At 38.6% G+C, this 14312-nt stretch overlaps 2 protein-coding genes across 16 annotated transcripts in view; both read left to right on the top strand.

Moving 5' to 3' along the window:
- The window catches only part of MYO5A (myosin VA), a 97847-nt gene extending 88454 nt beyond the window's left edge, over window positions 1–9393 (top strand). For all 15 annotated transcript variants that reach the window (XM_017805169.1, XM_017805170.1, XM_017805181.1 and 12 more), the window contains 6 exons: window positions 675–764; window positions 1465–1615; window positions 2438–2720; window positions 3539–3713; window positions 5067–5147; window positions 6038–9393. In XM_017805169.1, the coding sequence (XP_017660658.1) occupies window positions 675–764; window positions 1465–1615; window positions 2438–2720; window positions 3539–3713; window positions 5067–5147; window positions 6038–6190 (933 nt within the window). In that variant the 3' untranslated portion in view covers window positions 6191–9393. The remainder of the gene's footprint in view (window positions 1–674; window positions 765–1464; window positions 1616–2437; window positions 2721–3538; window positions 3714–5066; window positions 5148–6037) is intronic.
- A 795-nt stretch (window positions 9394–10188) lies between these two features.
- MYO5C (myosin VC) overlaps window positions 10189–14312 on the top strand; it is a 32552-nt gene continuing 28428 nt past the window's right edge. The window contains exons 1-4 of the mRNA XM_017804959.1: window positions 10189–10248; window positions 12571–12681; window positions 13523–13688; window positions 13959–14103. Coding sequence (XP_017660448.1) covers window positions 10222–10248; window positions 12571–12681; window positions 13523–13688; window positions 13959–14103 — 449 coding nt within the window. The 5' untranslated portion in view covers window positions 10189–10221. The remainder of the gene's footprint in view (window positions 10249–12570; window positions 12682–13522; window positions 13689–13958; window positions 14104–14312) is intronic.

Below are 14312 nucleotides of genomic sequence, written 5' to 3'. Positions count from 1 at the left end.
GTTCAAAAGCCAAGCCTTTAATCAAACTACGTGTTTTGAAAAAATATTTCATAAACAATCCTACAGGAGCTTAGGTATTCATAGGAATTTCTGAACATATTTAGGTTGAATGGAGTGTATGCTATGGAGGTTTAGAACTACTCAGCATATTACTCAGCATATACTAGATTCTGTGTTCCTTGGTGAGAAGGGTTTGTTGTTTTGTTTTGTTTTCCATGTCAGGCTGCCAAAATGGTTATGATGTAAGTGACATTCATCAAAACTGAATTGTTCCCTGTTCCTCCTGCTGCCTCTGCATCATTCCCATCCTCCCTGTTGGGGTCTTAACAGGAGTCATTGTGCCACAGAATGGGTGTTTTGGGAATAGTCATATTGCCATGTGATTTCTTCACAGAACATTTAGGATGGGTCTGTAAAACCAGAAATATCATATCCGTGGAGGAAATCATATCCTGAAAGTTCTTGAAAAATACCACAGAAAACGGGGAGGGTGTTTAATGGTATTTTGCCAAACCCCTTGTTTTTCTAATACACAACCAAAACACTGTTTTGCAAAACAACAGAATGAGTAGCTACAAGAAAATGTATTTTAAGTGTTTAACTGTTTATCTAGCATTTCTTTATTTCATTCCTCCTACCAATCTTTGTTGAACTGTGTTTGTTTTTATCTTCAGAAAAGAGGAGATGACTTTGAAACAGTGTCCTTCTGGCTATCGAACACCTGCCGATTTTTGCACTGTTTGAAGCAGTATAGTGGAGAAGAGGTAAGCACTGCCCCTACTCTGGTGTGTCTTGCTCTCCAATACTTCTGTCAGCACTGCTCTTTAACAAATCCCTGTAATATCTCAAAATCTAGTCAAAGTCTTAAAGTAGCTACACCTTTTTGGAACGACGACATCAGTGGAAAGCACAGGAAGATAAGATTTGAACCAGCTTCCCTTTCTTGCAGGCTGGGGGCCCAGAGGCTAAATGACATTGTGCTCACAAAAGTGCCAACTCAGACTAAGTAGAGGAATCTGGCTGCTACCATTATGTTGTTTAGTAATGATTCACTGCACTCCCTGCGAAAAAGGCTGTATTAAGCCCTTTAACCATGGTATGGCAGACCAGTCTACATTTGGAGGCTGTGGAATGCCTAATTCCTTTTTCAAACTTAACTGGGCTTTTGGCCATAACTGGAGTGAGACAGAAGGGTCTTACCCACCAGAAAGCTGGCAAGAGTTTGTTCCTGTGTCAGATACCTGAAGTTTCAAGTTAAGGAAGCAGATGCTGTGGACATCATAGTTAAAAAGCAAATCCTAACATTAGTCTCAATCAGAAGAATTTCCAAATTAAAATTTGGGGCTGTGACTATTACTTTAAAGGTATTACTTGTAGTTGCATGAAAAAAAATGAAAAAACGGGGTTTGTGTAATATTTTTGTACTCCACGGAATCATTGATTTCTGTTATTTTATGAATTCAGGGGTTTATGAAGCATAATACACCTCGTCAAAATGAGCACTGCCTCACTAATTTTGATTTAGCTGAATACAGACAAGTACTGAGTGACTTGGCCATTCAGATTTACCAACAACTTGTCCGAGTGTTGGAAAATATTCTGCAACCGATGATTGGTAAGGCAAAGCTGAATTCCTTAAACTTCACAACATAGTACTAAAGTGAAAATTATGATGGTGGTAATGTACTATATCTTGTATTTCTTCCTAACCAGTAGAATTTCTTTAATAGTTCTTGTGGTATTGTGTTCATAAATGACAAAGACAGGTTGGATTAGAGGAAAAACTAAAACTGTGATTGGTTCTTCTGGCAGTGACAGAATAAATCAATATACCTTATTCATACTTGTCATAAATCATACATTTGCAGGAAAAAGCTGTCATGACAATCTGATATTTACTGCTCTGTCTGTTGGGAAATATATGATGGAAAAATTAGACAATTTACTTGAGAACTCATAATTGAAAATAATATGGAAAAAACATTTAGTTGTTATTATGGGCAGCAATGAGGAATGAAATAGCTAGCAGTGGTGAAGCTCACATTCAGAGATCTTTTCTCATTAAAAGTACTTTCCATTTTCTGTTGAGACACTACTCTCACAGAAATTTTCATTATGGTTTCCAATCACAACATTTAGAAGAATGGAACAGCTCTTGGTTTTGCTGACTCTGCTGCTCATATGATCCTGGGAGGAAGACAGTATTTTGCTGAGCTAGAGTTAGACATTTCTTTCAAACACACATGCTGGATTCTTTGTAAAAACCCTGTAAATTTAGATTTTTGCAGACCATAGTGGGACACACAATTTCTGGAAATTATGGTAAACTGTGGCTAGCAGAAAGCCCAGCCTGCTCTTTCTGTTTTGCTCCCTTCCACAATACACTTGAGTATCAGTAGGTTTAAGTCATTATAATAATGTTGCCACTCAAATGCAGTTTCAGGGATGCTGGAGCATGAGACCATCCAAGGTGTCTCAGGAGTGAAACCAACAGGACTGAGGAAGAGAACATCCAGCATTGCTGATGAAGGAACCTACACTTTGGACTCCATCATTCGGCAGCTGAACTCCTTCCATTCGGTGATGTGCCAGCATGGAATGGATCCAGAGCTGATCAAACAGGTTGTCAAGCAGATGTTCTACATCATTGGGGCCGTAACACTTAATAACCTTCTCCTGCGCAAGGACATGTGCTCGTGGAGCAAAGGAATGCAGATAAGGTGGGAGAGCTCGTTATACTTTTCTTGTGTGCACTGCTGGAAATTGTAGTGAACTCCTGACGTTGTTGAACATCATTTTGATGGAACCACAGATACATCTGGAATATTTATTTTTCCACACACAAACAGTTTCAGATGCTGCTAAACTGATTTTGTGAGGTTCGTTTACAAAGAGCTTGGTTGCCTTAGGCCACATCTTACCTGACTTCCAAGTACATGTGGTAGAAAGAAACCAAAAGTATTTCATCCTTAAGTGGGAATCAGAACTGTAGGTGAAAGGTTGGTAATTGCTCTCTCAGTTTTTAGAGAAGAATAGCAAACATACCCACTGCATTTTTTTGTATACTGGTGGTGCAATGAATACTTGTTCATCCACACTAGTGTGCTGCATTCTAAGATAAAGCCATCTTAATCATTTTGGCATCAGTTGTCCAATGGACTCTACTGGCATATGTCAGGAAATTTGTCCAGGGCATTTCAGTCCCTCAGGTGACTTCGCAAAACCTCACTGTACTTTAACACGAACAAAATCTCATTTGCCTTTCTTCTTGTCACATTCCTACAATTAATAGGAACAGAAACAAATGAGAAAAGCTAGTTACTGAAAGTCTGACCATAGTTCCTAACTGTTATGAAAATCAAAATTTCCTGCCTTAATCAGATAAAAACAGTACAAAGACAAAATTAAAGGAAATTAGAAGTGTGAAGGAAAAGCATGTAAGGACAGAGAAGAAACACTGGGAAAGAGAAATTGCATATGCTCTCCATTTAGCAATAATCAAGGATTAATGTCTTGATGCTCTTACCTCTTTGTACAGATACAATGTGAGTCAACTGGAAGAATGGCTACGTGATAAAAATTTGATGAATAGTGGGGCTAAAGAAACACTGGAACCCCTCATCCAGGCTGCACAGTTGTTGCAAGTAAAAAAGAAAACGGATGAAGATGCAGAAGCCATTTGTTCAATGTGCAATGCACTGACTACTGCCCAGGTAAGGAAACTCTCCTTGTCTGTCCTGCTGTCACTCTTGAGCAGCTCTGCTCTGTTTGTGTTGCTGTTGCCTGCCAACACTGCTGTCACACATGAATTGGAGGTTTCTTACTTCGTTTTGCATTAGTACAACTGAAACAGATTACATTGGAGGGATTAAAAAGGGACCAGACCCTTTTGCCGTCTGATGTTCAAGATAAGTTTAGAACAAATGAGAGGAATCTCAGTAGAGTGTTCAGGGTGTAGTACTATACATAATCTCTGTTTGTGAAAATCCTCTGAGAAAACCCTTCATTCAAAGACATCTCTGTAGTCCAGACAGCTCTGCCTGGGATACTAGGAAATGATCTTTCTGCCATCAGAGTTAGTGTCCAGTCAAGTTAATGGACAATTTAAACAGAGCTGTTATCTCCAAGTCTGCAAACAAAAGTGTTAAGTTACTGTACCCATTAGCCTCAGAAGGCTGAACCCAGTGTACCTCTGTAAACAGACCTCTGTTTATGAAAGCATAGATTTTGTACAAATAAGTTGCACTTTTTTTTTAAACCATGCTACATTTGCATACAGCTTGTACAGGAATAAAGAGATCCAAGCATCTTTGATGCTTACTGAGCAATTCTCACCAAGAAAAGGAAGAAATTTCTCTATTTTTTTCATAATGGTGTCAGCGCGAGCAGTTGCACTGATACAGCTGTTTTGATTTAGTAATTCACATTACTGGAAAATCTCCTAATTTTCTACTGAATAAGAAGTTAGAACTCCATGTGCTTGAAGTGTTTTAACTTTTTAACAAAGTGTTCAGAGTGTTTTGGTTTTTTAAAAAATAGAATGGTAAAAAAGCAAAGAGAATTTTTAATAGGTTTTACACATTTAGCCCATATTATTATTTAAAGTCTTTGTGATGCAGTTCTTGCCTTTGGTGGTTTTAGCCCTATTTTTAGAGAAATAGCTCACTCTTGAAGAACAGTGAAGTTGTAAGACTACAGAAGGTCATAATTACAGTGTCAAAATTAGGGTGAGAAATACATAATGTTTCTGGGGAGGGGAGGTGGGCTAGGAACACAATCAGTTAATTCTCATGTGATTTTTCCATCCTTTGATATTTTCCTCACATTTGTAGAAATTTAGAGTTTTTACCTCAGAAGAACACATGTTCTGAAGGAGGCAGTTGTATAACATAGCATTGAGCAGGTGATGGAATTCTGTATGAATCAATAAAGCAAAAAATAACAGATACTTGTAAATAATTTTATTTTTTAAATAGCTAATTTTAAAATTGTATTATTCATAACCATGGATGCATCTGTTGAGTGAGCAGTAAAATGAACCTAATAGTGATTGTTCTTCTTCACAGATTGTAAAAGTTCTGAATTTGTATACTCCAGTTAATGAGTTTGAAGAGAGAGTCTTGGTATCATTTATACGTACAATACAGGTATGTCTCTATCTTTTCATCAAAAATCATTTGACTATGTCTGTGAAAACCTCTGATGAGCCAAAATAGCTTGCATCCTGAAATACATTCAGGATTATGAATTAAACTATGCTTTTTAGCTGTTGCTTTGTAACTATGTTGAAAAGGTGATGTCAGCCTTAAAATTTTAAGCAGTCACAGGTTACTGCCTCCAGACTTGCATGAAAATGTTAGTTTCTCTGTCATATGTATGAGGGGTTTGGAAGGTGAGAGGTTTTTGTGCTTATACACCTTTGTGTATTTAAATACACATGTATGCCAACTTTTCAAGTGATAACATTTATACATGCAAATTTACTTTAGTCAGACCTGTATCTTCAAGAGAAGTTCCAACTGCTTTGAAAACTGAGGCCTGTGTTCATACCAGAGATCTTAATGTACCCCTTCTGCTTTTATATATATTGATGAAAATGAAAAGTTTTGAAAACTCCAAAGAAAAGCAGACAGTAGAGCAAAATAAAGGAAAGGAATATGATCTTTCTGGTCTGTTAGAAGTTGAATTACATTTCAGCAGGATAAGGGAAATTGGGAAGGTAGAACTGAGATAAAACTTTAATTCCTGAATTAAAGTTACTTACTGAATCGACACCATTACCAGATACTGGGCTAAATCTTCCTTTTGCAGGGAATCTGAACACTTTCAGATTGCATTGTAAGGGGAAGATATGCTGAACTGAAGCCAATGAAAGTAACTACAGTTTAATGTCACAATTCTTGCAAATACGTTGGCTCAAGTTACTGTGGAGTGTGTGTTTGTACACACACGTATCTGAGCACAGATGAAATACTCCCTCTTTGCAAGATGATTATTATCAATGAGTGATAATGTAATCACTTTCTTATCTCTGCAGGTGCGTCTGCGAGACAGGAAGGACTCTCCTCAGTTGCTCATGGATGCTAAACACATCTTTCCTGTTACTTTTCCGTTTAATCCATCCTCTCTGGCATTAGAAACCATTCAGATCCCAGCCAGCTTGGGCCTGGGCTTCATATCACGTGTCTGATCCCAAGGATGTACCGTCAGTGTTAAATGGAGAACCGGTTGCCTGATATCTTTACTTGTTAAAACATAGTGAGCCACTAAAAACACATTTTCTGAACAAACAGCCTGTATAAGCCCAGATCTGTAGTTAAGGTAGCTGGAAAACTGCACAACAGCACCACAGACTGAAGGCTAAGAGAAAGATGTGCATTTGTGCTCAGTCATTGCATTTATGAGGACTTCACTGATTCATACATTTCCAGAGTATGGAAATCGGGCTTGGACAAAAATTGTGTCTTCAGCTGTCTAGAGACATTTTTAGATCTTTAGTAACATATTTAAATAGTGTAAATTAAACTCCATATGTAATCTTCTCATAGGCAGGGACCAACAGGGACAGTCACAGTCCTGAACATGGAAGACTTGAAAGTAAGGCATTTTGTAGTAGAATACACAGTCACTTGGGAGCCTGTTACATTTAATTTGTAAAAACTGGAATGGAAAAACACAAACTGGCAATATATAAAATTATTTCTTAAACCACTTCCTCATTTATGTCAGTTTGACATAAATTGTAGTGATAAGTCTTACAGCTCACTATATGCTATAATTTAGGTGTTCATTTGTTAGTACTGTGGTTTACCAAACATACTAAATCGCTGCTGCATATTCTTTTGTTCTTTCAAATGTACAACAGTATCATACTAAGCACTAAAAATAAGATACTTCATTTTTTTGTTGTCAACCTTATTTACAGTCTGTAGCAGTCTGTTATTTTAACTGGATTTTTGCACATGGTATCGAATAACACCTGTAGAGGAAAATGGTAACTAAGCACAAGTAGCACACTGGAAATTATATGTTTCATTATTTTTAAACTAGTTATTTTTGAAAGTAGTTAGCTAAAAATACAGAATCTTGAAGCAAATGATCAGAAGTCAGTAATGATTTTAGTATTTATTTAGATTATATAGTCTGTCAAATGTTGTCCTTTGTTTGTAGACCCCAGAGTTGACTGTGTGTATTTTGAGTATAATCTCTTTTCGTTTGTTGCCACTTAAATAAAAAGTCTTCTTTCACACTGGAATTTGAGAGGAAAAACTTTAATGGGAAATTTCTGCAGTAGCCCAAGGCTCTCATTCTTTGAAAGGTTGACTAACAAGAACGTTAAGTAGTTTTTGACTATGATGCTGTCATTTGACTATGATTCATGCTGATTTAATGGTTGGAAATCCAGGGTTCATAATGAGAGACTGAGTTATTTTGGATATTGCACATCTTACTGGAAAGATTTTTCTGTCTCACACATCTTGGATCTGCTATACAGAATTCACATTTCACAATGTGCAGCAGAAGCCTTGCTTAAGGATCCAGTTCTGTGGTGTATGGCTCAAATATACATGTAAAAAAAAAAGCCACACACATTGCTTAATTGCATTGTGCAATATTTCTAATGTATTATAATAATTATCATCTTAGCATTGACATTAATTCCTTCTAGAATATTGATAAATAATCTAGAGGTTGCACTGTTAGACTGTTTGGTACTAATCTGTTTGCCTGCAAATTCACAGAAAAAAAGATTTGCTGTTAAGCAGACTGAAACATTTCAGTTTTGTTTTACTTGAGAGGCAGACATGCTGTTTGTATGGTTGCTAAAATCAGAAGTAAAGACAACCTAAAGTTTGTCAGTATCATTTTAAGATGCTCATGTCATCTTATTTTCAAATATGTACAGCCCATATTACATTTGATGGATCTTCCAAGATCCAGTACTTCCAAGAAGCTACGACTGCATTGCAAAAATGTTTTGAATGATCTTTGCTGAATGATTGAGATTGTTTTCCTCTGCATGGTATACCAAACACTCTTTTTAAAAATATTACTTGATTTCTGAAACTACGGCTACTGTTACGTGGCTCCAAATAAGGTGTAAGGTAGTTTTCAGACTGTTAGGGGTACTGTACTTGGGAGAATGTAATAGGAAAGCCTTCTCACCCAGTAACAGGGTTAGGAAAGAAAATACAAGAGAACATGCTGACCTACAATTTTTTTTTCTCCTATTGAAAAACAAACAATTGGCATAACAGTATGTTCATACTGTAGATCAGGAAATGTATCCACTACTTAAGCGTTTTATGTGTTTAAAATGTATGCCTAAATGTATTTTTTGTTTATTTTTTAAGCTTGTTTACCTGTAAAAAGCCTTATTGTATTGTTTCCTTAAAAAAAGTAGTGGTTAGTAATTTATAGGTATTATCTTAAACTCAGTGGTTTGACTGGTATTACTTTTATATCACATTAAAAGTATATGCTGCTTGACATGTTTTAAAGGAAAATATTTTTGAGTTGGAATAGATGTGTAGTTGGTAATTCATCTAACATTTTACATGGCAGTATTTTACATGCACTTTTCAAAAGTAAAATTTTAGTGTCAGTGTATAATATATCTTTCACCTTAGGACTAAAATCTCTTTAACCATGGAATATAATGCAGAATTATTTTAACAATTTTTTTTTTCCTTTGAATCATTGTTATGCTCTTTTAATGTGGACATATCTTTTATATTTTAATTTATTATCTATTGAGATGATAGATTTTATCAGATGCTGGAAAAATACTTGTCAGTGACCCCTTAGAATTATATACAGTTATTCTAGAGATTTTGCACAATAATTACCTCATTCAGTTTGGTGTATTTTTATTCCAGTGATAATTTTATTCCGATGTTTAGGATACAGTCTTCTCTCCAAATTTTGAAAAATTACTTCTCACACTTCAATCTGAGATGGATCATGAAAGTGCTTAAGTCTGTTAAATGTGATTAATCTGTTCTATCACAGAAAAAAAATAAGATCAACTTCTTTGTTGAAAGTGGATTGCTATCCGGTAACATTTGTTCCCAACTTGGAAACACCAGCATTTGCAATTTGAAAGTCTATGCGTGATTTAAACTGAACACATTTCAAATACCATACTAAAACTATGAGTAAACACTTGGATTTTTTAAGATGCTGATACTTCATGTGATAAATAAAAGCCTTTAAACATAGGTTTTCACTCGATGCCACTACAGTACATAGATGAAAAACAAAACATTGTCAGAATGACCTGAGCTCTGATCTGTGGTAGTGTCTCATGTTGTACTTAGTAAATGTATGCATCATAAAAACTGTAGCCTAATAGCTATCACTGGAAAATGTCCAAATAAAAGTACAACTGTACTATTTGCTTTGGAATTTTTTTGGTTGGTTGGTTGGTAGTTCCTGAGCTGTGTGCTGATATAGTCCCCAGACAGTCACATGGTTCCCTCTACCTCCATGGCAGGCTGGGTGTTGACTGCCAGGGGAGTTGGTTAAAATCTGAGGATGTGTAAATACACACCCAGATAGCAGCAGTGTGCCATAAACTGTTGTGCATATTGCAAAATACTCTGTTCGACGTAGCTCATTTCTCTTATGATATTTTGTCACCTAATATAACCTGCTACTGAAATAAGATTTTTCCTTCACTAAGACATTACATTCTGTGCCATGAAAGCTCCTTTGGTGCCAGGCAAGGAGGGCTGGTGGGCCACCTGCCAAAACCTGACTCTGTGGTTATTCAAATCTTCTTCCTCATAAAGGCTATTTCGATGTAATACCGGTTAGTGCCTTCAGCTTACTAAATGCATTCAGATTTGTTTATTTTATTCCAAGATTGCTAAAGAAACTCCTTGTAGGAAGATGATTAATGTTTCTGTTGGTTTTCTCTGCTGGGTCCGGACTGCTCCCCTCGGGACCCTTCTGGCCGTCGGAAGGGACATTATTCCCGCTCCCTAAAGGTGTATTCCAGGTGCCAGCTGTGCCAGTGCGGTACCTGGGAGTGCCGCTCAGCTCCACTATAGGTACAGGGCGGTGAGAACCGGGCGGTGGCCGCGGGACGAGCCCCGCAGGGTGAGCGGGCACTGCGGGCACTGCGGCGGGCGGGGCCGGCCGGGAGCGGGGCCGGGCCGCTCCCCACGCCCCGGGGCGGGGGCCGGACCGCGGCCACCTGCGGAACCTGCAGTCCCGATGGCGCTGGCCGAGCTCTACACGCAGGTGAGCGGGGCACGGGGGGCAGCGGGGCGGGTCGGCCGTGCCGAGCCCCGGCGGGAGCGGATCGAGCTCTGTCGGGACCGCGGTTAAAGCGCGGGGCCGCCTGTGGCTGTCCGCGCTGGCTGACTGGGATCATCCCACACATACCAGGGCACCGGGGAGAAATACTCCTTTTTTGCGGAAAACCCACCTTTTTCTGAGACTCTTGGCCTTCAGGAGTAGGTCTCTGCTGTGCTAGCCAGCGGTTAGGCAACTTTAAGGTTTAACAAAGCCCTTCCCCTGGGCACTCAGTTTCGGAGCGCTGCGCTTTCTGCTGGGCAAATATTGAATGTGTGTGGCAGAACTTGGCCTTGAAACAAAGATTCTTCCTCCTTGGTGCACCTGCTGAAGTTTGTGCACAACTTTCCCCACTTTTCCTGTAAGTCGCTGGATTGTCGTGGCGTATAATTTGTTTGCTTAGCTTTAAATAGCAAAACCAACATGGATATGTTAGTGATTTATAAGCCCATGTCTCTTCTGTTGCAACAGCAGCTGCCGTAACGAGCTCCATTGAGCCCGGTGCTGCAGAGCTCTTCGTTCTCAGTGTTGGTGCCGCAATCGGAGCCGCTGGAAGAACAAACGGCAGTTTTCACTGGAATATTGTCAGGGAGCTGAAGGGAGGAAGGAGCGCGGGTGTAACCCGACACGGGAATGAGCAAACTCCCTTCTGTTTACCTGTGAGGCAGGGTTTGGAGACAGCCAGCTCTGTAGGCTGAGTGCATTTGCCAATGGAGGCTCCTGCAACTCCAGGGGCCTTTTCTGAAGAATCAGTGCTTTTGTCACATTGTTTTCCCTCTCTTTCTCGTCCGTGCAGTTCACCTTCTTACATGGGAACACACTGTGTGCCCCTGAGGCTGTTTGGTGGTGATATTCCGACTTGCATAACAACAAATAAATAAAACAACAACCACCCAGAGGGTGGTTGGGTGCTGGAACAGTCTCCCCAGAGAAGTGGTCACAACACCAAGCCTGATAGAGTTCCAGATGTTTGGGTGATACTCTCAGGCACGTGGTGTGACTGTTGGGTAGGGTCCTACAGGGCTAAGAGTTGGACTCAGTGATCCTTGTGGGTTGTTTGCAACTCAGCATATTGTCTGATTGTGTGAAATTTAACAAGCATTTTTGTACACCAGGAAGTCAACATACCATAGGAATGACACAAAAGAAAATTTATACTTACGTACGCATGGAAAACTGAAAACTAGTTTAGCCATGTTTTTCATTTGGCCATTAAATAGATATTTGTGAAGCTGGGCTTTTGTCTCTTTTGGTGGGATAGACGAAAACATTGACATCATAGGGGTTTGGGGTTGTTTAGAAAATGTCCTTGTGACTTTGGATATTGCATGAAAAAATGCAGTCCTGCTGAAAACATCAGCAAAGAGGTACCATGGAAGAGGCTGAGGTTTCGGTTGATCATCACCTGATGTGCAAACCAGTTTGGCGTATGGCTGACTAGAAAGATCAGTTTCTGTCCTCGGGGATCCTGAAAACTCACCTGGAGAAGTCACTGAGCAACACAGTCTAAGTTGCAGAATGTCCCTGCAAAAGTCCCTCTTACCCTAAATTGTTTGGTGTTGATCCTTGGGAATAAGAATTAAGAAGGCTGTTGTACAGTGCAGTTTGTAGGGACCTCTGTGGACACCCACCATCATTCACTAGGGGTTCTTGGGGCAGAGACCCTCATGTTCTGAGGATCTACTGGAGCTTCCAAGGCTTATCCCAAATTAAGAGAGGAAAAAAGTCACTTGTGCTAAAAACAACAGTTGTGGCACCAAAATGAGAAGGTATATGAGTCCCCAAGGTATCTGTGGGTCTGCTAACGCTCCATAAAATCCTTGACTAATGTTAATTTTTCAAGTAAGCAGCTGCAGCAGTTCTCATGGGTTTATTTAAACAGTTTAAACTGACTGTGAATATAGTGAGGGTAAGGGAATTAAATGAAGGGTTCTGTCTATCAAAACATAAAGATGCTGAAAGATTATACATTATGGTTGCTTGTGTAAGTAGGGATGGATGAGATTGCTTTGTCAAACCCTGTCAGGATGAGAAGGACACACTCCACATCACTGAAGTAATTCCCTGCTTACTGAGGTTTACAGCTGTGTTATGTCCTTTTAAGAAGTGCTGTTTCTGATGGCTTCTCAGGCAGAACATTTGAAGAGTTTGCTTATGCTTCAGCATTTTACCTTCAGCAAAGGAGAACTAGATGGTTTGAACAGCATATTTACATTCAAATATCGTGATAATAGCTAAGCTAACTATTATCTTGTTTTTCTGTTCTAGTACAATAGGGTTTGGATCCCTGATAATGAAGAAGTTTGGCAGTCTGCAGAAATCACAAAAAACTACAAAGCTGGAGACCGTTCTCTCCATGTGCAATTAGAAGATGGAACTGTAAGGAGAAAAGCCTGAATTATTGTGGGGTTTGCTGAAATATATTTATGTGGAAATATAGGACTCATCATTATGAGATCTAAATAACATGTCCATATTTTCTTTTTTTATCATATTGAAATTTGTACAGTAAACAGCTGCTACTCAAAAATATGAGGAGTGCAATTCTACTATCTGTATAACATAAGTATATAGCACATACATCAAAATCACTTTTGAAACAAGCCCTGAAACTCATCTTAAGTTGGAGGAAAGCAGTTATCCTCACAGAGCTAGCTGGTACTTCTTTCTTCCCTAAAGTTGTTGCTTTATGTAAGATCTGTTAATTTTAGTATCCAAGTTCTTTACAGATTTAATATTTTGAAAACAGCATTTCTGTATTCCTGTTCCATAAAGACAAGTATTAAATGAATGATTAAATGGATTTGTTGAAAGAAACAGAAGTGAGTGTTAATCTTTGTGTAAAGAAAATGGAATGGTTGCAAGTAAGGATCGTTATAGAGCTGCCTTGAGTTCTGACCAGGTGTTTGCTTTCATTCAGTTGCAGCTGGTCTGCTGCTTTTATCTGTACTTGAAATATGCATGTGTTTAGAGAGCTAAACGTGTTTACCATTTTTACAGATTTCAATACAAAAAAACGTAAATAAAGAGAATGTAACTTTCTTTTTCATAAGCAACAAAGAGCTCCAAGTCCCCCAAGTTCAGTGGGATGTATGGAATTGATGAAATAGATCAGACAGTGCTCCATCAACTCTGTAACTTTGTGTAAAGGTCAAAGATGAGTTCCTGTTTATGCAAACATAATGCATTTTATGATGTTTCAAGTAGTTTTTGTTGACAGGAACTGAATTACCCTGTTGATCCAGCTGCTTTGCCACCCCTACGAAATCCTGACATACTTGTTGGTGAAAATGATCTCACTGCACTCAGTTATCTCCATGAACCAGCTGTTCTACACAATCTCAAAGTTCGTTTTGTGGAGTCCAAACTTATCTACACATATAGTGGTAAGCAAAGTAAAATGCAATATTTAAAAAAAAATTTAAAAAAATATCTTGGGTTAGTTTTCAGTATGATGCGAGTAATATTTTCCTCAAGTATGTTTTAACTCATGTTAACTGGTTTTATGTATGAGCATAGACTTGTTTGTTGATCAGTATCTCCTACCTAGTTTATAAAATATTGCTGCTTTGTATCAGTTTAAGTGTTGTTGCCAAAAATGAGCATTTCATTTAACTAACCTGTGTTTTATTTTTGTTTTGCACCCTTGGTTTTAGGAATAATTTTGGTTGCAATAAACCCCTATAAAGAGTTGCCAATATATGGAGATGCTATTATCCATGCATATAGTGGACAAAACATGGGGGACATGGATCCACATATATTTGCTGTGGCAGAAGAAGCATACAAGCAAATGGCAAGGTTCAGTATGTTGTTTAATGTACATAAATAACACTTGAAGTCTAGTGGCAGTGTTCATTGTCATTTGACTGTGTATGTGCCACTGGCTATTAAGAATACCTTTGAATAGGTGGCTTAACTAAAGGAGGACGAATTCCTTAACCAGCTGAGGAATTTCTAGAGTTCATAACTATTTTCATTCTTGATGGGGGGTAAAACACTGACTTAGC

The sequence above is a fragment of the Lepidothrix coronata genome, unplaced genomic scaffold (genome assembly GCF_001604755.1).
Source record: "Lepidothrix coronata isolate B3197 unplaced genomic scaffold, Lepidothrix_coronata-1.0 Scaffold11, whole genome shotgun sequence".
Lineage (NCBI taxonomy): Eukaryota > Metazoa > Chordata > Aves > Passeriformes > Pipridae > Lepidothrix > Lepidothrix coronata.
Note: the sequence above shows the minus strand (reverse complement) of the source record. Positions and strands in the feature narration are given on the sequence as shown.